At 36.9% G+C, this 23,643-nt stretch overlaps 1 protein-coding gene across 1 annotated transcript in view; it reads left to right on the forward strand.

Annotated features, from left to right (window-relative positions):
• Positions 1–7,435: 7,435 nt before the first annotated feature.
• OLFM3 (olfactomedin 3) overlaps positions 7,436–23,643 on the forward strand; it is a 48,415-nt gene continuing 32,207 nt past the window's right edge. Inside the window, exon 1 of the mRNA XM_042873739.1 lies at positions 7,436–7,589. Coding sequence (XP_042729673.1) covers positions 7,521–7,589 — 69 coding nt within the window. The 5' untranslated portion in view covers positions 7,436–7,520. The remainder of the gene's footprint in view (positions 7,590–23,643) is intronic.

Consider the following 23,643-nt stretch of genomic DNA (forward strand, 5'->3'; position numbering starts at 1 on the left):
GCTGCACTTAGAGAGCCGAGCAAATACAAGTAAGGAGATTTCAATTTAATCTCTTATTAACTTGCAGTGATCTAGACTGCTGTGATTTGAAGGAGTACCACACCAATAAAAACATACATAAATAAATGAAGTGTACAGGCCACTACACTAACTAGATTGTATCTGACCTTGCACACGTATAAATTGTGAATAAACACAGTACAGACAGCACAAGACTGATTGGAAACAACATTTTTCCAGCAATTATATTTCTGAAATGAACAGAAGGAGCAAAATGAGGTCTGTGATCTGTGCACCCCACTGTTTTTCCTCTACTATAAATTATCCCTAAGTTCTTGAAAGCAGGTTGATTCAGCCTTATTGTTCCCAATGTACTAGCTTTAGAACTAAGCCTGAGCCTAGAAAAGAACCCAGAAGACAAAACTAGCTCTTTTTAAACAACTAAATACTGGGTGGTATGCACTTACCACAAATAAAGAGTAAGATTTGAGTAAAGTCAGAATTTTCCCATCTACATGAGTGATACAGTCTAACTGTATACATATATACATATACACATACACATACATGAACACACATATAATAAATATCTACAGTGTAAATGCCTTCTACATTACCATTCCAAAGTTTTAAAAAGTCTATAATGGACTAGGTCAGGACTAACAGGAAAGATTTCCTTCCAAGTAATATTCTGAAATTCTCTTAATAATAATAATAAAAAAAAAAAAAAAGATTGAAAACTGCATGCCAAAACCATGAATACTGTTTAATTTGGTCTTCTATGCATGTAAGACCTATATATTTGCAATACAGACTAATAATTTTCACAGAAAGTGTTCAACCAGTCCAAGCCTGTATTCTGAAGTCCACTAAAGTACTAATGGCAAAATTTTACTTAAGTACTTTTAATACCTTCCTTTGCTAGCCTCAATAGCTGTGCCATTTTTGTAAATCTTTGTTATCTCATGTAAAGCATCTTGAAAAAGCACCCATTGCTACATTTGATTTTACTCTTAGATGAGTGCCTTTGATACTGCTTTGATCTTCCTGTTTTAATCAACTCTCATAGAACTGATGATTCAAGCCACATTAGAATCCTGAGCACATGCTTTAAAAGTTATAATTTAACACTTTGGGAAAAAGCAAGACTGTTAAAAAACTTTTAGCACTATTTCTTTAAAGATTTGACTGAATGAGCATGGTTTTAAGGAGTTTTTATTTTTTAGTGTCAGTTATTTCAAGTGATTTATTTTCTAAATCTATTTAGGCAAAAAAAAAAAAAATCCCCTTTTTTGAAGACTGGATAAGAAAAGTGTACCTGTTTCTGAAATGTAGTTTTGTCTGTTTTTTATAAAGTTTGATACGTTCTGAAGTAAATGCCAAAAATGTCAATTGGCTATGAAATAGAAATTCCAGCAGTCTCAGCTTTTTCTCTTGTAAATATAAATATTTATTATGCAATGATAGCAGCAGTGCAGTAAGTTACAAAAAGATTTTCATAACTCTCTCAATCATTTTTTCTTCACACAACTATGAGGTCAGTGGCAGATCAAAAATTCGTATATTACAAGAAAACTCGCTATGTCTCCCATTTCAAAGATGCATTTTAATACTGATTGCAAATACTGGGATAGAAACAGCGTGAATTACAAAGAGAGCACTGAAGTTGTATATGCACACACACACTGCTTTCAGGATGCAATTGGCAAAGTGCTAGATAATTCTTCCAAGCTCCCTTTTCCCATGAAAGGTTGGACTTCATCATCTTTTGAGGTCCCTCCCAATCTTGTATTCTTTTTTATTATTCTTTACACAACATTGAGCTTATAAAATGGATTTATATCTTGCTGACCAGAAATTTATCAGCATTGTCCACATACTCTTCCACGAATATTCTAAGAATCAAGCCTGACTCAAAAGAAATAGAGTCATTCTGAGTTCATCCTTTCACTATCAATATCAATCTTCAATTTCCATACTACAGAAAAAAAGTTTACAGAGCATAGTAAACTAAAAAAGCAAATGTGAAATTCAAAAAATAACGTAAATAAAATCAAGCTCATTAGAAGTTAATTCTTCTGCTACCTTTCTTTGTTGTCCAATATATCAACTTAGCTGGAAGAGATACATTAACGCTTTACAGATACGTAATGTTTAGGATACAGATTTTACACCTACACACTTCCTCCTTCATTTTTAGAGACCTTTACAATACTAGGTTTGCATTTTTATTTGAGCACCACAATCATCAAGCTCATCAATCTTCTGAAGAAATCCAGTTGTCTTTACAAAGCAATAAGAACTTAGTAGAAGACAAGGTTGACTCCATACAAGTGCAGAAGTGCAAATCATACATATCAAGGTGTAAACAAATATCTTTTTTTTTGACACAGAAAATTATTTAAAGAGGAGGAGGAGAGTGAAGACAAACTGCCTGTCGTGGCAAATTGTCTTAAGCAGTTATCATACACTTTCATTGATCTTATTCAGAGGTTGATAGTATAGCAGCTACACTACATTGGATCCAGCATTACCTAAAAAATGACTTAATTCAAAGGACATCACTATTAAAAAGTAACACAGAAACATTTGTTTGGTTATGGCATAGTATTTTGCATGACTTTGCAGGACCTATTCTTCAGGCCCTGATCATGATAGTGCTTTGAGAACATGCAATGTAGGATTTTAAATGCTGGGATCCAGAATTTCACTCTGGTTTTAAACATTTTCCTTCTTCCAATACAGTTGTATTCTGGGAATAAAGTGACATAATTCCCCACTAATTCCTAACTGCAGTGAGTGCCTCTTCAGAGTAAAGATGATATTTTTACATTGAAAGACGAAGTTTCCAGTATGAATGACCTTGAAAGCATTAACAAAGTAATTACTCTACTGGTCAATATGACATGGCACCTTAAAGATATGAGCAGATACCCAGCCAGCTAACACGTATGCTGCCATCTGCTGAATATAACAGCAAGAAATTTTAACTACTCCGAAAGAAAAACTGCATAGAGTCTTCCAAGAAATGCGATACCAAACCCCTCATTCGTAGCTTATTTCACAAGTTAAACAAAGGCAGTCTTTTGCTTTTATAAGATAATTGGTAGCACCTAACGTTTCTTTGACCCATAGCTTTAAAATGAAAACTGACACTATCCCAGAGCATTCATTAAAGCTTATATTTTTAGTTCACTACTTAACAACTGGAGCTCAGGTGAATTCAAAAAGACCATGAGATTCATGTGAATGCTCATGCAGTGCAGATGAGAGCCAGGAAATTCACAGTCAAGCCTCAGCATTACCCTGATTTTAAAAGCTCACCTCCAATTTAAAAAAAAAAAAAAAAGCATAAACTGAAGTTCCTATAAAATAGCGCTCATGGGCCAGCACAAAGTGAATTTTGAGAAATCTTGATGCACAAAGTGAATTTTGAGAAATCTTGATGCTGCTTTCAGGCTTTTACAAAGACCAGCTCTATCTCCTCATCTCCTGAAGGAAAAAAAAAAAAAAAAAAAAAAAAAAAAAAAAAAAAAAAAAAAAAAAAGGAGAGGAGATACCTTATAAGCATCTTTCTCAGCTATATGGGACAGTCACAAATACTGCACAATACATAATGCTATGTTGTTTTCTACTGCTGGTAATAAATACTTCATAAAGTTGGTAAAAAATACACTTAGGTCAGTAAATGTCTATCTGTATACATGCAATATGTCTGAAATTAGTTTTCCTTGCATATAAGGGTTTATAGAATTGAAAGTAGGACTGAACAGTGATTACACATCATACAGCTCTGCCATTGCTACTTTTACAGTATCTATTTTCAAAGTTATTTATGTTCTAAATTATAAGAAGTATTTAACGCTAAAACTTTACAGACATTCCTAAGATGCAGCCATGGAATTAATTTTCTGATCACCCACCACTTAACTTAAGAGAAATATTTAATATTAAAACAATCTAGATTACTCAGGTTTAACTGTGGAATTAATTTTATGTTCATCTACTACTTAGTCTGACTTCAACTGTAACTTCACAAGCTGCGAAATATGTATTTTAAAATGTAATATTCACTTTTAAAATATGGCATTAATGCAATTATACATGATGAATATTTTATACTATAAAAGTATCATTTCTATTCATATTAAGCATTTGTACCCTCTTCATTTTCAAAGCTTATAAGCCAGCTCATATTTCTGTTAACCCACTGACTATATTTTACTATCTACACTACAATTCTTAAGTAAAACATATTTCAACTGTAGTTCCCCAGGTTTCACTTATTCTCTGTGATCATACAATTTTAACAATAGAAACTCCATAAAGAATCATACATTTGCATCCTTATGGCCTTTTGTAAGGCTGTGATAATCCCTATGATTAACTTCAAGTATTATGACATTTATAGGGGCAAAATTCACATGTACCCAAAAATATACTTTAAATTTACTCTGTTGAGATATGTTCTATGGCACTTGTTCACATTGGAGAGAAAAAAATATTAGAAAGTAATAAGCAGAATTCCATAATGTTCTAGGGTAAGCACTTCTGGCTCATAAGTATCTCTGAATTTTTCACATATTTTGTTGCATTCACAAAGAATGCCATTCTAACATTTCACTCTGTTGTGATCTTTAATTATATGCTTTTATTTCTATTTATGCAGTAATTTATATTTAAATGTAACTAATTTAAAATCTGAAAAGACTAAAGCCATATGGTGCTCTAAAGGAAAGATGATGTTTACTTATAAAAGGACAGAAAGGAGATTTATTCTACTAATTTGTTTTCTAATGCATAAACAAAGACCTCAATAAAAAAAAAAAAAAAAAGTGATAGCTGAAAGAAAAACAAAGCAAACTGAATCACTTAACGTTAATATTTAAAAATACTCATATTAGCATTAATACAACTTACATTTCCACAGAATGAAATCTTTGCATGAATTCTAAATACCCAGGGATAACTTACTAGGAGAGTACCTACAGAAACTAAAATTGAAATTAAATTTCAACAAAAGCAAATTGTAAATACAGACCACTTTTTAAGAGGGAAATGATGATTTCTTAAAAAGCGCACAACTCACTGGTTCTCTATTAAACCTGTCTACTTTATGCACTATTTCTATGTTTCTGTCTTGTACAACTCCATATATTTCACAGAACTCTGTAAAAAATTATGCTGATTAACAGGTACTTGCATCTACAGTGTACCTCCATACCAGCTTTGCCAATAATCTCCTTGGAAATAGCACTAGCATTACAGTTCTTCAAAAGTACAAACTAAGTATTTTCAGTACACTCATATAAAGCGTGTTATTCTTCACAGACAAGTTCCCCCCCAAAAATGTAATCACCTCTAGAGCAGTCAATAAAACGTTTTTCTAAAACATTTTTTCAGCACTGCTTTTTTAAATACACAAGGAAAAGCTAGACACCAGAGAACTTAACCTAATCTAATCAACACTAAAAAGAAAAGAATTACATATCCATCTTATTATTTTCCCTCAATCAGATTCCCTTCACTCCTCTTTCACCTAATCCTAATATAAACTGAGTTTCTCTTCATTTCACTTCCTACAACCACAACTGAAAATACCAAATCAAACCAAGCATAAAATCAAATCAAACCAAAGCAATAGAGATGCAGCCAATAACCCTCTACCTACTTATTATTTCTATTCTCTGCACAGTAACTCCATACCCAGTTAGCAGCTGTTTCTTTCTCTCCCTTTGTGGGATGATGAAAAAGAAGCCTTCAAATTCTTACAGGGAGAAGAATGATAATCCAATCACACTGTGATTAAAAAATACGGAATGAGAACTTTATCTTGCCAGGGAGCTCCAAGTAATAGAAATGTGCCAACCTCCTAAACAGGATGAGCTCTCACAGTTCCTATTTTTGCTGTGTATTTAAACGACACTCTGGTTAGTTTGGGTGGAGAGAAAGGCTGCTACCGTTGAAAACTAGAAACATGGTATACAATTTAATAAAAGCTAGAAAATCCTACTTTATATCCAGAACCCAGTGCTCTTTTAAATAAAACAATAAATGCTGTTAGGTTCATGATACCATTTAGAATCACAGCTTTAGGATAGAGCTGTGAGGACAGAGAGTAGACATGCTTCTTGGTCCAGAATTAGGACAAAAAGAGCAAAGAGAGTCATTTTCCTGGTGATCAGCTAGGCTTTAATTCTCTAGACAAACCAGAACTTAAAAAAATAAAATAAAATAAAAAATAAAAAAAAAAATCAGATGTTACCTCATTAAACAGACATTTAAAATTAATCAACAGCAGTAACAACCATAGGAAAAGTCCTTCAGCAGCCACTACGGGGCAGCATGTAGGCAGAACTGAAGAGTAGGTGCTTTCATACATATCCCAGCATTTTTGAGAAATGGTAACATGTGAAATCTAAAATTACTCTGACCACAGATCAGAAACTTGAGTCCCACGAGGTAAATTAATTTAACTTTTACCATGCTTTTGCAACGCCAACAGGCAGATGCTGTTAAAAGTGTGACTGACATTCTAGCCATACTCAGCTACGCAGACCATACAACCCTGAGGAAACCAATTCTCAACCCTGCCTTATATTCCCTATCCACCGTGATGGAAGAGCGACTCCGAAGTGCACACCCAGAATCTTGGCTGGCAAAAGTGTGGCACAAGTTTGTGTGCCCAAACAGAATAAAGGAAACTTGGGTGATTGCTTATCACACGTCCTCAGGAAAGCATCTAATAGACTCCTTGGTCCCTCAATTCCTCTGACCTTGATCTCTACAGGCTTTACCTCTGCAGCTCAGCAGCAAAGGGACACAGATGTCCCTTCAAGGTAGGTGGAGGAGTGGCCTCTTCCCCACACCAAGCACTGGCTCACTGAGTAGAGGAGAAACAGCCTGAGGCAGAAAGGGCGAGAGCCCCCTACAGAGTCCAGCTCCTCTTACTGTCACTCTTCCACGTGGCAGCACCCAGCGCTCCCCAGCATGGCCTGCCCTTGCTTTAACCAGTGCCCAGCCCGGGGACGCCAGGTGCATTGGAGAAACTGCACGTCCCTGCCTGCACTTAGCAAGAGCACGGAGCCCAGCAGCACTCTCGCTCAACAGAGCTGAGAGCTGCTGCCAAGCCCCGCAGGGAAATAATGCTGGGTTGGCACACAAGGTCTCGGAGAGCCACCCTGAGACACGCAGGGACGGCGCCTCAACCCCTCAGCCCACTAGCGCATCTCCACCACCATCGACGGTGATGTCACACCCCCGCCCATCCCACCGCCTCCCGGGGCTCCAAGCTGGGCGGGGCGGGCCGGGGCAGCAGAGCCGCTTCGGCAGCGCCGTCCTCGCCCGCCCTCCCCGCGCCGCGGCTGTCTACGGAATGAGCGTCCCCCGGGCGGCCGCCGCCGCTTCCACTCGGGCTCCGGCGGGTGGGCAGCAGAGCGCGGCTGCCGGCGCGGTCTCCGCAAGGAGAGCGGAGTGAATGACCGAGGGCAGCGGCGCGAAGAGGCAGCCCCGGGATCAGGATGCGGGCGCCCGCCGGCATCCTCAACCTCCTGCTGCTGTCCTTGCTGGCCGGCCTCGATCCTTCCAAGGTAGGAGGCGGCCGGGCGCCGCGGTCGGCGCCTGACCCAGCCTGGCGGAGCGGGCGGCAGCCGGTGCGGCTCGGCTGAGTCTCGCGGGGGAAGGCGGCTGCGCGCCCTTGGCCGCCCGCACTGGACAGCTCCGGGGACATCGGGGGCGCGGCCCAAGCTGCGGCGGCTCCGCACCGCCGGGCCCGCCCCGGCTGCCGGCCGCGTTTTGAGACGCAAGGCAGCTGCGGGCCCGGGCCGAGGCACGGCCGCAAAGCGGCGCCCGGCGGCTGTAGCGGCAGCAGCTCGGCAGGGCTGCGGGGGGAAATCGATTCGTACTGGGAAGCGCGGGGCGTGGGCACGTCGGGAGCCCGCTGTGGAGCTCTGCTCCCGAGCACCGCCGAGTTGCGTTGCTGTCAAACGCTTTCGGGTCGCCAAAAGATCGAATCTAGTGTTGAAATAACGCTAACAATGAGCGTCTTGGCCGTGCAGCCTGACAGGGAGGGTGGGTTTAGATGAAATCATTGGAAAAGAGAACTGCAGCACGGCGCTCACAGCACTGGGGAATAAAACTCGCTGGGCCCGCAGATGGCTGTGGTGCTATATAACTTAGAACTTCACCTTCATCTGTGTCATGCAGTCTGATACACATGAGCATCGTAAAAAAAAAAAAAAGAACGAGACAAGAAATGTTCTTAGAGTGTTGCAATTCCCCAGCAGCCCATGCCGTGCTGCCATGATCTGTAACATGCTAGTGAATGACATTTAATGGTACCATTTCGGTACCAGATGACCACACAAAACAGTACTTTTCATTTCTGATGGTTTTTTCTCCTTCTAAATAAAGGAACTAATTACATGAAAAGATGGACAGAATTTGCAACAATATCAAAAAGGTATTCCAGTTAAATATATGTATATATATAATAGAACTTAAAAAGCAATTCAGTGGCAATCTGATCTACAGCTGCACTATTTATATTGCTTTTCTATCTATAAAATACAGTGAAATATAACAAAAGCAGGAGGTGATACAGAATCGATAGCATCAGTTGATAAAAAATTACACCTACATGGTTTTGAACTGCAGCTACCAACAGTACCACCTATTGTTGTGTTCTGCAGAGACTTACCAGGCAACACACGGGAGATCCACGTCAACAGGAACACATGGGCACATTACTATAATCGCAGGCTTCCCCAGTCATTTTTCTATCATCAGTTGCACTCAGATCTATTAAAGAGACTGCCTGAAAGCAGAAAAACAAAAACACAATTTGGTCACTGTCCACCAAAGACTAAAACACTGATGAAGAAGACCGGCTTCAGCTGGCAGAAATCTGCTTAGTTCAGGTGTCAGAGCAATGTCCCAAAATAACAGTGGGAAGACATGCTCCATCTTATGCATTTCTGTCACTGACCAGCACTGAAAAATCAGGATGAGCCACCACAACCAATCTGATCACTTATCTTTCAAACTTTTCTTCTAGTCCTTTTTGGCACAGTTTACTGTCCAAAGGGCATTAGAAAGGCCTTTTATTCATCATGAGGTGAGAGATTTTTGGGGGATATTAAAATGCTAATTGCAGGCCCTTCTAGCTCTGCAAAGAAGCCATGAGCCAGAAAGATCTAAAGTCCTTAAGAATATGTAAAACGTGAGCCCCTAGTCAAAGTCTGCTGTTTATTGGAGCTAAACAGGGTTTTCAGAAATAAAATAAATGAGAGATGAAATGGTTACTCACATCCTTGGCTAAGATACTACAGCACATTTACCATTTAAGGTGTCACATGGCAGATGATAATTTAGTTTTGTTGACTATGAACATCGGATTTCACATTTCTTTGAAAAATTATCCATCTGTGGTCTTATGACTAATATTGTTGCTTCTGGTTTTGTGATAGGATTTTTTGTTTTTTAGCAAATAAATACAAGCTGCAATGGAAATCACTTTAGAAATCGAAGTAATACTCATTTATCTTACTTTATGCTAAATGGAATAACAATTTTCTGCTCTGTAGGTTTGGAAGCAGATGTATCATGCGAAATTAGTCACAGGAAACAAGGAGAAGTTCACTTCACTTCTCCAAAGCACATGCAATACGCCCATGGCCAGATGTACAACTTTTTCATGCCCTTGACATTCACAAACCATTCAGCTTATGAAAATAAATTGTCTCTGATATTTAAGAGTATATACAATATATTCCCTATTTATGACCTGCATTATTATTATTATTCAAGTAATAATTTAAGTGATCAATTACTTAAAAATTTTTGCCTCCAAAAAATCCCAAACTTTTATTTAGTATTAGGCTAACACTGACTCTTAAGACTGTTGTTCACAGATAGTCTTACTATGACAGGGCTTTTTTGCTAAACTTAGTGCATTACCTACAATTGTAAAGTATTTAGGAATCATCATCTTACAGCAGTATATGTAACCCCAAAAAAGTAGAGTTTATTGTCCAATATCTGATACATTAAAATTCTATTTCAACAATAACCATTTATTGCCCTTGCTTTTGTATTTCACTTCTTTTTCTGATAAAGAATATTAGCCAGCTCTGGCAATTCTCCTTTAACAAGCTCACTACTGCTTAACTGTAAACACTTATAATGCTAATTGTAGAATATCAATTTTAAGACACTTATTAAAATGTCACGTCTGTTAATTAGATTCTGACTTTATTCTGTATTTATATGGGGAAAAAAAAAACAACAACAATATGTAATTACTCATCACAATGTGTTTCAGTAATTTTTTATTTCCAGCTGGTTGATTAGGTATTCAGCAGGAAAACAACTTTAGTAAAAGACTTGCAATACAATATCTTTCCTTTCTCCTACATACAAATGTAGCATCTTAAAAGAACGAATAACTACTAGGAAATTTCTAAGAGTTACTGCTAGATGGCATCTCTGTGCTGCTTTTCTACAAGCCTGGAGTTTTTTTAAATGACCTTCATAGTATGCAAAGTGGACTTTTCTAAGTTACCTTCTGTGGGCTGTGGATTGCTACCATCAAATTATCACAGTAGTATAACAAACAGGCATTTTAGAGCAACATAACGCTGCTCCATGTAATAGCGAGCTCATCAGGTAGCAAAATCCAGATGGCATTAAGTTTAATTTTGTACGTTATGATGGGTCTGAAAAATATATAATTTCATCAATGCAGTTAATGAACTTTATGCCTTCATCTTTTATATGACTGTACATCTTTGATCTGATGGGTTTCTATTATTTGAATTCTGCCTCCAAAAAGGTATTTCAAAAGAAGACTGGTGGGTCAAATTCCACATGGAAACCACGTCTGGTATCACTAAAGGACAGCTGCAAAAAGCAACTATTATCCATACTCTTAAAAAGAATGAATGCATTTTTAAAAGTTCAATATTTTAGAGTGCATACTTAACCTTTGTATTTTGATTTTCAGAATCTGTGTTTCTAGACTTCAAAAATCTACAATTTTCACATGTAACCAAGCTACACAATTAGCCACTGCAGTCTTTCTTTTTCCCAGAGACTAACAGAGCTTGCTTAACCACTGTTTTGCAGTACAAACTAATTCATCCCTGCTGTGAGACTGTATAACAAGAACATTACATACAAACACAGGCTAATACAAAACACATTTTTGGTTGAAAATCGTAAGCCATAGCACTGTAATACCGCAAATATGCATGGAAATCTCATTCACTTCTTGAGAATTAATTTACCATTTTCCGCACCATTATTCGTTAGTAAAAATGAAAATTATATTGCACTTGTTTAGCATAAGGAGACATTGTGTACTACTTTCTATATGATCTGCTAATAAATGGCTACTTGGTGCACCTGCAGAACAGAACAATTTTCTGTTTACCTGATCTGCCATTGTTTTTTAAAAAGTCTTTCAAAAAATAACAAAATAACTCCAAATCTGTCCCCTTCATCATTTTTACCCGCCCTCCCCCACCTAAAAGTAATTATCTTCATGTGTTCACAAAGAGATCTCTTAAGAACCCTTCAAGTACACGGCATCAATCTTCACATACTTAGTCTTGGCATTAATGGTGTTTCTGGTGAGTTTGCTGAAAAAACACAAGTGATTAAATGACTTAAGATATTCATCAACTGGGATTTTTTTTCCCAGTGCAGAAAGATATATGTTTTCCAAAGGATGTAATTCCTCTTATGTCATTACTAAATTATCTTTATCACCAATTCAGAAAAGGGTGGAAGGATGGGAGGAACAAGACTCAGTTCAGAGAGCTGCAGCTTGATGCACCAATCGCAACACTATAAATACTACAAGTACTACAATACTATAAGTACTACAGAACAGTTCTATAGAATTTTTAATTGACCTCCTTTTTATTTCTTCCTTTTCTAAAAAGTTTTATGAAAATATTTTAAAATATGTTTCAGTGTATCACTTTAAAGGTAAATTATTAAAGGTAATAACTAAGCATTCAAATAGCTTTCCATATGCATACATATATTTAAAATTGTAGATGCTTTTTGAGTTTGGATATTACTTTCTAAATTGGATTCATAGAAATACAATCTTCAGTGCATTTAGAATACATTACTAGTACATTTATTCGTATTTGTTAAACTGGTCCAGTCCTAGCCTCAATATTAAAATTACTTTCCTTATTCATTTTTCCATGTAGTCGTTCATATACTATTCTAACCTGTCCACCTTCTAATAAGTTTCCATGCATTTTCAATATATGATATTGAGACTTCCAAGAAAATAAATAGTAAAAAACGTTACGGTAGCATCAAGTAATAAACAGTGTGGAGAATACAGACTGCAGTTGCAAGGAACTCCGTTATCTTTCTTAGATTAGATGTAATTTTGAAGTGAAATCTGTCTCCTTTTCAAAAGTGAGCTACCAGTGATTTGCTTTTATTTTTATTTGGTCTGGATCCAAGTGAACCAGGACTTTTCCCACTGAATTGAATAGACATGTCATTGTTTTTCTTTCATAGAAGAGATGCGATTAGTTGTAGCTTGCAGCTCATTGGCAGACCATTGTTTTCCAATTACCTATTGTTAACCCAACACAAAGCAAGTTCTTAAAGCTGAAGTTCCCCAGCAGCCTCAAGCTGCTCACAGCTGCACGCCAGCACTACCCAGCCCGTTCCCGATTCCTACTCTGCACGACTCAGACCTCTCATTGCCCATTTCAATGCACTAAATCAACAGAACGCTACCTTTTTTAAAAGGTGAGATATGGTCTTCTATTTGACTATTCTGAAGCTGTTAATAATTCCAAAACATGAGAGTATACTTATGGTATTCATTCTGTTTGCGTAGTCATAAAATTTCCAAGGGCTATGACATGAGAGTTTGGCAGAGAACTTACAAAAGACATTATCTTAAAGACTTCTATATACCATAATTTACTTAGCAAATTCATTCTATTTTTTCCTCCTTTTTATTTCTTCCCTTGTTTTTCTTCTTTTCTTGCACATTAGCAAGAGCTGACTAATTCTTCAACCTTGCAATCATAAGTGTACATATATAGTAGTTGCTCTAAACCTGCATGTAAATTGAACTTGTACTGAAACAGCAAATCCTGATGCCCCACTACTTATCAGAGTAAACATCCAACAGGTATCAATGAGAACTTACATGAAGAATGCAGAGATGCATGCTGAGTAGAGTAACAAACAAGACCCTTCTGAAGCATATTTAGTAGCTAGTTCATATCTGGAAAAGTCAACTACCAATTCAGTCCAGTTCTTGTTACAAAAGTCAGATAAAGTCAGACATGACAAAAGGCTACAGTTAAATAAGAAAAACCAATACTATTAAGTGATAATCACATTAGCTTATCATTAAGATCATTGTAAAAATGAATGACAAAGAGAAAAACAACTGGTTAACAAAATGAAGACTGCTAGATTTTGAGTTTTCTAAAGAATTATCACCTCCTGGATTATTTACAATCTACTCTGCATAAGTAGTTCTCAAACCAACAATGAATTGAGAGATTTTTGGAAACACCTTATTCAGACAAAAGCCTTCAGCAAAACTGGAAACTTACTCTGTCACCTAAACTTAGCAAAGGAATTATTTTAAAATATATGTTTAATTGATCAAAGAACATTTAAAACTGTGGATGTTTGATTCAAGGTAAAATTACATTTCCTATGAAATCAGCATAATTCAACTGTGCATCTATTCAGCCCATGCATCATTTCTATCCTGGTAACTGATTTATCCTGAACACCAGTTATTTAACATGCTTTCAGAATTAATTCACAAAGAGGGGTAAAGGACTATTCAGACCTCCCTACTATCAGTCTCAGTGCATTCCTGGATCTGTCCTATGACACAGGCTCCCCAGTCATGTCATCACGACAGTAGTACAGTGCCAGAATCAGAACCTTGAACAAATCTTGCTACAGTTTTAGAGGTTACCCCTTCCAGTCATTATTTCAATGCACATATATGTAGAAATTAAAATAAGGAAGTGCAAACCAAAAAACAGTCACAACGAAATGTAGTGTAATAAAACTAAGAGAAAACACAGGCTATTTACTAAATTCTCCCTGCCTTAATTTTGTGTGAGCTTATTCACAGAAATAAAAGGCTAAATGATAGTTTGGGAGTCAGCAACCAAATGAATGATGATAAACTTCTGACTTAATCAAAGCATCCTTTTTGTTGCTAATCCCTATTGTCACAAATTAAACAGAGATAACGTTTTCTGTTTTTTAATTGCTTCCTTTTTCACAATATAAACTCAGAGCTGCAAAGATTGATAGTACCTAATAGAAAAATGAGGACTACATCTGGATCCCTGCTATTCCAATCGATTATGTCCTTGGTTTACTCATAATGTGAACAATGGCACCTTATTAATACCTTTGTTGAAAATTGAAATATTATTACTTACAGAGAAAATCAGTAACTGCATGTAATAATAGCAGAACAGTGCTATGTTTTTAGATTATCTCAGTTTCCATTTCAAAAGCCATAATTGCTTCTGGCACTCCAGAGTTACTAATTCAACAGGACTGTTCAGAGTCTGGGTATTTTTAAACAGCTTCCAGTACTGTGGGATTACCAAAATGTTATTCTTCCTAAAAACAAGACAAACAGATGAAAATAGGGATTTTAAGTTCATATCTCTTTGTCTTTAATTCTAGATCCAGTGTGGAATCTTCTTCTACAGAGCACACAAATGGAAGAGTATTTGTTAAATGATTACGTATTCTATTGAAAAGTAATATTTTGGAAGTTTTTGCTCTCCAAACATCGTATTTCATCATATAAGTGCATGCATCAGTAAAAATGTATGAAAAAAGAGTATGTTATTTATTTAGTATTTACTGGCTGTAAGGTTAAGCTAATACTTGATAATTCATTTATCCATTTTAAATATACACTTAAGTAGGTGACAAAGCCTGTTCACAAACTCCAAAACAGTTCACAAAATATTTCAGTGCAACCAAAGATTTTGGACTTCTTACTACCATGATTTTTAACAATAATTAACTCCAAATCCTCTGAGCTACAAGTAAGCATATTTCAAGCCAAATTCACTGTTAACCTAAGAAAAACATCCCAAAGTGTCAAGAATTCACATGATTCTAGTTCATGCACCATACACATCTGATTCTGCTTTAAAAGGCCAAAACAGACAGATCTAGTAACATGTTCATTGGACTGGAAAGGCATTCAGCTACCCTTGCAAGGGCACATATCCAAATTCTGAATCTGTTACTCCAATTAATATCAGTTTAACTAAAATGCTTTGTGACAGGCTGGGGGAGAAAAATCATTGCCTAAAGCAACTCATATATATATCTGTTGCTTCAAGGAGGCCATGTTTTAATACAAGCCTGAACATAACATTCACTTCATTAGGATCAGCAAGTAAGGATCATCACCTAAGATCCTCAGTTTATATGTGGGCTTAAGGAATGCCTTAATCTCCTTGAGTATTTTAAACAATGCCTAAGGTTCCACTGAACAATCCCAACAAACTTTTTGCTGATTCTGCATGTTTTATGGTATTCTTATTTCAAGATGGTTTTGAACTGCACCACTGACTCTGAAGTGAGAGTCTGCATGGTAGGTGTAGTTTCTGGTATGTTTGTCTTAGAAAATCTTTCTGCAAGTGGAAATTGACGAAGACTAGACTGAACACCAAATACACGCTGTTCAGAGGCTTGACTTGTTCATTGTCCAGACAGAGACCTGGCCTGTGAGCACCAGGACTTCTTTTCAGCTCTCCTCTGGTTTGTTACCCACTGAAAACACAGCGCAGGGAGCCAGGCAAAATGCCCAGAGCAAGTCTGATGTGGCGCTATTGCACAGTCAGTAGCCATAGCTTGCAAGCACTCTCAGAAAACCAAGTTTTAGAAAGTCAGTTTAGCAGTCAAATGCTTTCAAACACTTTTTTACTACTTCAGTTGCCATGTGGTATGTGGAAACTTTTTCTTTTGAAGAACAGTGTTTGGTGCAATGCCTGTATTACAAATGCAGAATGCATGAAATATCTGACTTGCAGGGTAAATTAAAATCAGTTTTAAATAGCAGACTGTGATACAGTGTTAGGTCGGAATGGGAAGGACAAAAGGGTAGGCTTAGCAGAATGCACTAAATAGCATGGGTACATTGTGAGAAATGTGCTAAGTGCACTGAACAATGAAGAGAGCAGCCTTAGGCAGGGATGATTAGGAAACCCGAATGATACAGCATGTGATTAAGGTAAATAATTCTACTGGAAACACATTGAAAATACTGAAAATTGAGATGCCCATTGGGGAAAACAACCACCATATCTTCAGGACTCTGTTGTCTTTCATAAATATATTTTCATAAACCTAGTAAAAGGGTATATTAAAAATTAGATTAACAGTGTCAAGGTAAATTAGCATTGGGATTTATTTCATTAAAAAATATACTGCTGTTTTCCCAAAGAAGTGCCTGTGGCTGTACTTCCCACTGCCATTCACCAAGAACAAAAACAGAAAATCTCCAGGAAAAGGTAATGGCTTCAGCAGCAAAGTTAGGTTCATTTCTCATCTGCAACGTCAGTAATGACTGGGAGTATGTTTCTAGATCTATGACTAGTCAGCTGGCCCGTGCCTGTCAAAGAGGGGCACATGTGTGCAAGATACCAGAAAAAAAATAAACAAAAAAGAAAAAGAGGGCTACAAATAACAAAGTGAATCAACATTTCCCTTTTCAAATGCACTGTCCATGCTAGTTAAGTCACTCTAAAAGTAATGTCTGTTATTTATTCCCATAAAAACTACAACAGCTACAAAGAGCACAATAATGCTATTTGATAGAGGAAATTCTCAGCTACAAAACACTATTTTTTAACATGGTCACCAGCATTAGCTGTGCATTTCTGCTAGCAATGAAGCCTCATGCCATACTTATAAAAAATCTGCATCAGACAACACATTGTCACTGTCACAACAGCTGAAACACACCACCCATGACCTCACTGTTCAGCCTCTATAAATGTTCAACAATTGTTGATGAATGTCAGTGGGTGCCATTTTTTGAAATTTCATGGCACATTTTTGCTCCATCCACACTTTCATGTCAGATGTCATTTTGTCAGACTGCCATTTGTCACACAGCAATAAAATGTAATGGAATATTGCTGGGAAGGTTCAACTTCTACTGCCATACCGCCGCCAACCTCCTCTGACACTGTGGGCAACATAATGAAATAGGAGGCATTACTTTCAGAGCAGCCTTTGTAGATAGGAAGAACAAAAATAAAATCTTCCATAAATACTCGTTCCAATACTCATACAAACATAGCTTTAAAAGTTTGTGCTCCTTTTCTACCAAGTGAAATTGATGCTGGAGAAGAATGCAAAGATAATACTGTAAAATGTTTTTGAAAAAGAATTTATAATTTTTACATGCATTTGTATAGGGTAACAAGTTTTGCCTGCTCATTTAAGAAATATCAGTATATTTCTTACACAATTCAAAGTATTTCAAATTTTAACATTCAAATTTGTGAATTATTCATAAAAGCAATGCATCAGGAACTATTTATGGAAACGTTGCTGAAAATAGTGCTCTTTGTTACACTCATTCTAGTCAAAGAGGAAATTAATTTTGTCAGATTGGTTAGATCACAGTATCTGCTCAGCCTCATTATTAAGTATATCTGCATCCTATTTTTAACCATGCCAACAACGGGACTCAGCATCTTACAGAATATTACAATACAGAATACACATTGTACCACTGCAATTTTTATTTCCCTGTTCTTCCCAATCAGATTCAGTCCCTAGTATAACAAAATCACCCAGAGGGGCCCTTCAAAGTTTGCACAGAACCAATTCCATCTCCTCCTACTCTACTAGCTAATGGGTCAAAAACAGAAATTGTAAGTAACACCAAGAACACCAAGCAATATCTGTGTTATAACGATTAGTGGGGAGGGGAAATGCACAGTCCTGAAATTCTTGCTGAAAAGTAATTCCATACAATTATAGCAGATAGAAAAAATAGAAAAGATCTCTGACTCATTGTACATAATCAAGGAAAAAAGGGGACAGAAAAGGAACAGCCACTGAAACCTTGCAAAAAAAAATACTGAGTACTATTCTGCTGCAGGAAAAAGACTAAGTGATGATTGATTTTCCTTCAAAATATGTCTCAGAAATGTGTCAGGAAACAAACAAAACAAGGAATAATCTACTACGTATTTGAAACGGAATCCGACACAGTACGATTTACAGCTGTTCCTTAGACTTTCTCATTCTCTTTAAGTAGCCATCACTTTCAAGCAGTTTGCTACAAGTAAAAATAGTTCTATCCTACTTCTGTTTTACATTTTTTATAACTCTGTTTACAGGACTTTGAAGCCATTAATTCATATATTTAAGTAATGTGCACAATTAAATATATTTTCAAGGCCAAGTGGAAATATTATCCATTCAGATTTTGAAATATTTCATCAAATTTCTTTTTCTTTTTTTCCTTCTCTTATTGCATACATCTTTGAAAGATGGGTCTATAGAATAGGTGATATATACATAGGTGGATGTTCACAAATAGAAAAAGCCTCATTAGTAGTCATCATTAGAGGGCATTTTCTATGGTGCTACTAAGTTGCCAAATAGCATTTTTAATTCTTACTATTCTCTCTCATTGCACTAATACTTAAGTATTATGGGGATTTTCCACCAAATTAAAAAGTGAATAATATCATCTTTTTTTTTTTTTACTTTCAAGGCCATTTTTCTGTTTGATTTTCATTAGCCTGGGTGTATGTATAATTTCAAAGTTATAAACTGAAGTATTTGCATAAATACTTAAATTCAGATGGGTATTTACATTAGAAATATTTGACCAGGTAAGATACAAAATAAGCACATACAACAAACCTGATCATTCAGAATTAACCATATAGATTGGAAGAGTGGATACTGTCAGAGGCAGATGTGTATCAAAAGCCTCAAGGCTAGATCTGAAGTAGGGCAATACCCTAGCTTTTGCCAGAGACACCAGAGAGCATCCTTTTTATGGCAACTATTTTATGCCTGTTATTTTTTAGCAAATATACAACTCCAACAGTTGTCTTTCTAAGAGGCAATTCATACAGTATTAAATGGGTCCATGGGTGTTTCTGTATGAGGAAGAATAAGCAAGACTGCTACTGTGGGAACCACACAGTATTTGTATAGCACAATTTCAAGGCTATAAATTTCTTTATTCTATAGCTAGAAAAGGGATATGTTGAAGTTAAGTCAGTTGCAGGTACAATTAAAAGGCATTAGAAAACCTAGGTCACCGCTGCTGCTCAAGGATCAATACAGTAGCAAACAGTATCTGCACTGCAGCAAGCAAGCAGAGGCAAAGGATTGACTTATGGCCAAAGAACATCAGAGAGGCATCTGATCCTAAAAGTTTCATCTACTCAAGGGATACAGAGTCCTGAGCTGTTTTACAGTTTTTATTTATTCATGATGCGAAGTTATAAAGATACTGTATCAGAAAAATACAAACACCAGCATTCCAAAGCAGGTCCATGGGGGAAAGAGTGACTTTACTTTCCTATTTATGAGCTCTTTTTCTTTTATTGCCTGGAGGGGGGATGGGAGGAAACTTTCTGAAAGTTTCCCAAACTTCAGACGACTTAGGTATTTTTGCTCTGTGATTTCCAATGATTTATAAGGGGGAGGGGAATATCCTCTTTAACTGCGATCTGTAAAAGCCCACATATAAGCTGCAGGAAATGGAGAATAGAAACTAATTTCTTCATTAGTGGTATTATATTATATTATTCACTCATACAATTAATGAAGAAATTTATTTTGACTTAAGGGGAAGAGCAGCCACAGCAGATCAATGCAGTCAGCAGATGGCTTGCATCATTCTGCAACTCTGGCTATTTCACAAGAGCAGATCAGGGCTATACTGATCTCAAGGATGACAGAACTTGTAATTGTTCTGATGAGCCCTTTTGCTTTGTCCATACAGGTTCTATATGGTGCATGAAGATTAAGGAAGATTGCTTAACTCTGGCCTGTACTTCTGACAGGGAGGGACTCCAACCACATTAGCAATCACACTGTTAGCAGCGATCCTGCCCTCCCCAAGCCTGTAATTTCTGGCTGTGCATGGGATGACAACCTACGCATCACTAAAAGCTAGAATCTGGCCACCGTTATTTAACCTCCCCACCTTCATTTTCCTCCTTCCCTCTTCCTCACTAAAGGAATATTAACTGACATTCTGGGAGACATCTCTGTCACCAGAGCTTCTCAGAGAGGTCAGGGTCAGTCAGGAGCTGCACCCATTCTAGTGCTAAAGAGGAGTCTGTTTCATGTGCAGGGAAATTCTCAATCATCTTTTCTGCTTGAAAGATTTATAACAAAGAAAGCCATGCTGCTATTTGCTCCCCGTTCATCATTAGACAAATAAAATTGCCGCATATTCTGATAAGACTTTTGTATTCAAAAAATAACAATGCATTCTGACAAAACAATTGCACATTACTACAGGTTGCTCTCAGCTGACCAGGCACATATAAAGATTTTCTTCCCCTAAACAATAAACAGAATTTTTGTGCTTTAGAAAGCAAAATTCACAACTTTCATTCTATTTATCTGATAAACAAACAAGCAAAATCAATGCCCAGACAATGAATATCTGATATACCCCTTAAATTGCTATAAACAAGGTAGCATGCTGATGACAGCTACTGAATCACTTCAAGTTTGCTCTTAGATTATTTGAAGACAAAGTTGGGCTCATTACTTTCAGAGAAGACAGATAAACTTGCATAGTCCACTTTCATTTAATACTCAGAGGCACCATTGGTGATCACCTAAAGGTAAACTCAGAGTTGCGTTTTGTACACAGAAAAGCCTATAGAGCTAAGCTCATTTGTACTCACTGAGGATTTTGTTCATTATTTTTGTATTAATTATCATGCAGGCACCGTTTCAGTGTCTGATAACACTAGATCTGAAAATCCACAAAATACAAATATGGTAGCTTTGAATCCGTGGGGTTTTTTTTCCCCAGCTCAATTTTCAAATACTATTTTGAGAACATTCCAATAGCAGGGTGAGAAAAATGGAATTGTATCTTTTCTCTCTGTACAGCAAAAGCCAACACAATTTCTCTTACTGTGCACACTTACAGTCCAGAAAGTGCAGTTGGTGAAAGCATGGAGCAAAATCCTCAATCCTTAACCTAACTGAACAGGAATTTAGCTGTACAAAGCAATTGCTTCACATTATTAATATGTGACTGCCTTTACCATGCTTATTGATTTAATGATAAGATAATCTGTTGTCATCTAATATCTAGTATTTACTGTACATAGTTTAGATGTCACATATGCACATATATTCTTCATAGATTGTGAATTAGCATATAGACATGCTAATAAGAGACACACAAAATGCATATTTATAGCACACGTAAAATAACCCTTCTATTCCAGAGCTACAACTTTTGGGCAAAGTTTCATCCCAGGAATACTCAAATACAATCAACAGACTGCATTCAGCTGTACCTCTTCTGCAGACAGTCCAGTGTTCTAGGAATTGAACTGTAGTTTTATATCCATGACAGTAAGGCACTCTGTCACACTGTTCATATCATATGGGAAACTTTCAAGATTGCTTTTTTTTTCTCCCCCCAGCCCCCCTCCTCTAAGCTGCAATGATCATGTTAAAATACAATGACATTCTTAGGTTAAAGTTAAATAAAAATCATTATCACTGCCCAAGGAGAATAAAGAAGCAATTTGTAAGTCAAAGAGAATGAAATGATGAGTTCAGTCAGACTTACTGAGGGCTTAAATACTTAATGACCTTCTGTAAATTAAAATTTTGCTGAACAAAGAACCTGAGACTGGATATCCTACAATTGACTCACATGTGGTAGTTCTGCAGAGGCCCTCTGAGGTATTCCTCTGGCACCTGGGAGATGGCTGACTAACAGGGCTGCTGGGACAGCTTCCATCTCCCTGGATTTTCCACAACATGCCTATCAGGAAATCCATAATGTAAAATTTGTCTACTTTCTACTGACTGAACCTGAAAGGATGAAAGTGCAGTAAATTATTTGCCAAGTGATCTCTTAAGGAAATACAAGTTCAAAACCCTTCAAGCTTTTCCACTGTATAGAGTAAAATTCATTTCCAGATAATCTACGAGCATTCTTCCTTTCTTTAGAAGATTAAGTCTTTGGAAACTATATAGGTCACCTACATTATGCCCTCAGGATGCAGTTCTTAATAAGTGTTTGGTTGCTGTACGGTTACATGAATGCAGCACAATGAAACGATTGTTTCCCCTTCCTCCCAGTGATGTTAATTATTGCTTTAGTATAAGGAAAAAATTCTTATTCTTGTCACACTTGTTCATTTGCAGTGGCAGGTATCTTGGGAAGAGAAAAGGCAAAGCTGTATCTGTTCCTGTATTCTGCCCTGCTTGAAATTCTGTATAGCATTCTGTCACAAGAACAGCAGACCAGGACCCATTTTTCCTTTTTTTCCTCAGCAGGTACACAGTTGATTTCACTATATAGTGCTGAGTTTGTAATGCTTGCAGTGTTTACCTAAATAAGGGGAGAATACTGTTTGTGTGTCCGGCTTCAAATGATGAGAGCTCTGAGGAACGTATATTCCTTTATCAATAGGAGGAAAAAGAGAATGGTTCAGAGCTGATTGGTTTTTCATGTTTCTTCCTCTTTCTATTCTTATGCTATCTCTTTCTATGAAAGGAATAATGTAGGAAAAAATACTTTTAAAGGGAAATGGGAGGGATCCTTCCTTTGTTCACTTTGACGCTTCCTTGGCATTTGTTTTTATTCAGTTTGGCAAAATTACATTGCAGCTGTTTGCAAGTGTTATTTAGTCCATTATGAATTCCGCGTGAAGTATTTTTAGATTTGATGCTGTTGAGCCTCCTCTGTGTTAGTAGTTATTTCTAATTCATACGAGTTCCATGAATCTGAGAGCTCCATTAACCTTCATTATGCTATCTCTGCAGTTCACAGTCTTAGCAAACAAGCAAACACAAAGAAAAGATACACAAGAACCAAGGAGTCTTAAAAAGAATCAAAATGTATCAAACAACTAGTTTGAAGAAAAGGCAAGAGGCACAGTTGGCTTATGTAAAGTAAGAAAGCAGGATTCTTCTATTTGACTTTTTGGCAGACCAGAAGCTAGATTTTAGTTTCTGGCTTTTGTGTCCTGTTTTCTTGTCATCTTTATCAGAAGAGCACATTTTCTGTCACTCTGCTGCACTTTAAGAGTAAAGCCCATTTTAATAGAATGCATTATCCAGGTAATTTTTTTTCCCCCTTCCATCTTATATGAAAAGAGAAAAAGTTTCTCAGGTACTTCAGATTTTTTTGTATTTTTTCTTTTTTTAATCTTCCCAGTTCACTCACTCCCTCCTGAAATGAATTTCACAGTCTTTATCTTCATCCAAACTACCAACAGAACCGTAGAAAATAAACCCAGCAAAGTTCGAAGATTCCTTTAACCTGTTTTTGAAAATCTGAATGATTTAACATATTTGCATCACTGATCAACTGTTAATTTAACCAGTGCTTAAGCCCATCTA

The sequence above is a fragment of the Lagopus leucura genome, unplaced genomic scaffold (genome assembly GCF_019238085.1).
Source record: "Lagopus leucura isolate 7727_CA_CO unplaced genomic scaffold, USGS_WTPT01 Super-Scaffold_100009, whole genome shotgun sequence".
In the NCBI taxonomy this organism is placed as follows: domain Eukaryota; kingdom Metazoa; phylum Chordata; class Aves; order Galliformes; family Phasianidae; genus Lagopus; species Lagopus leucura.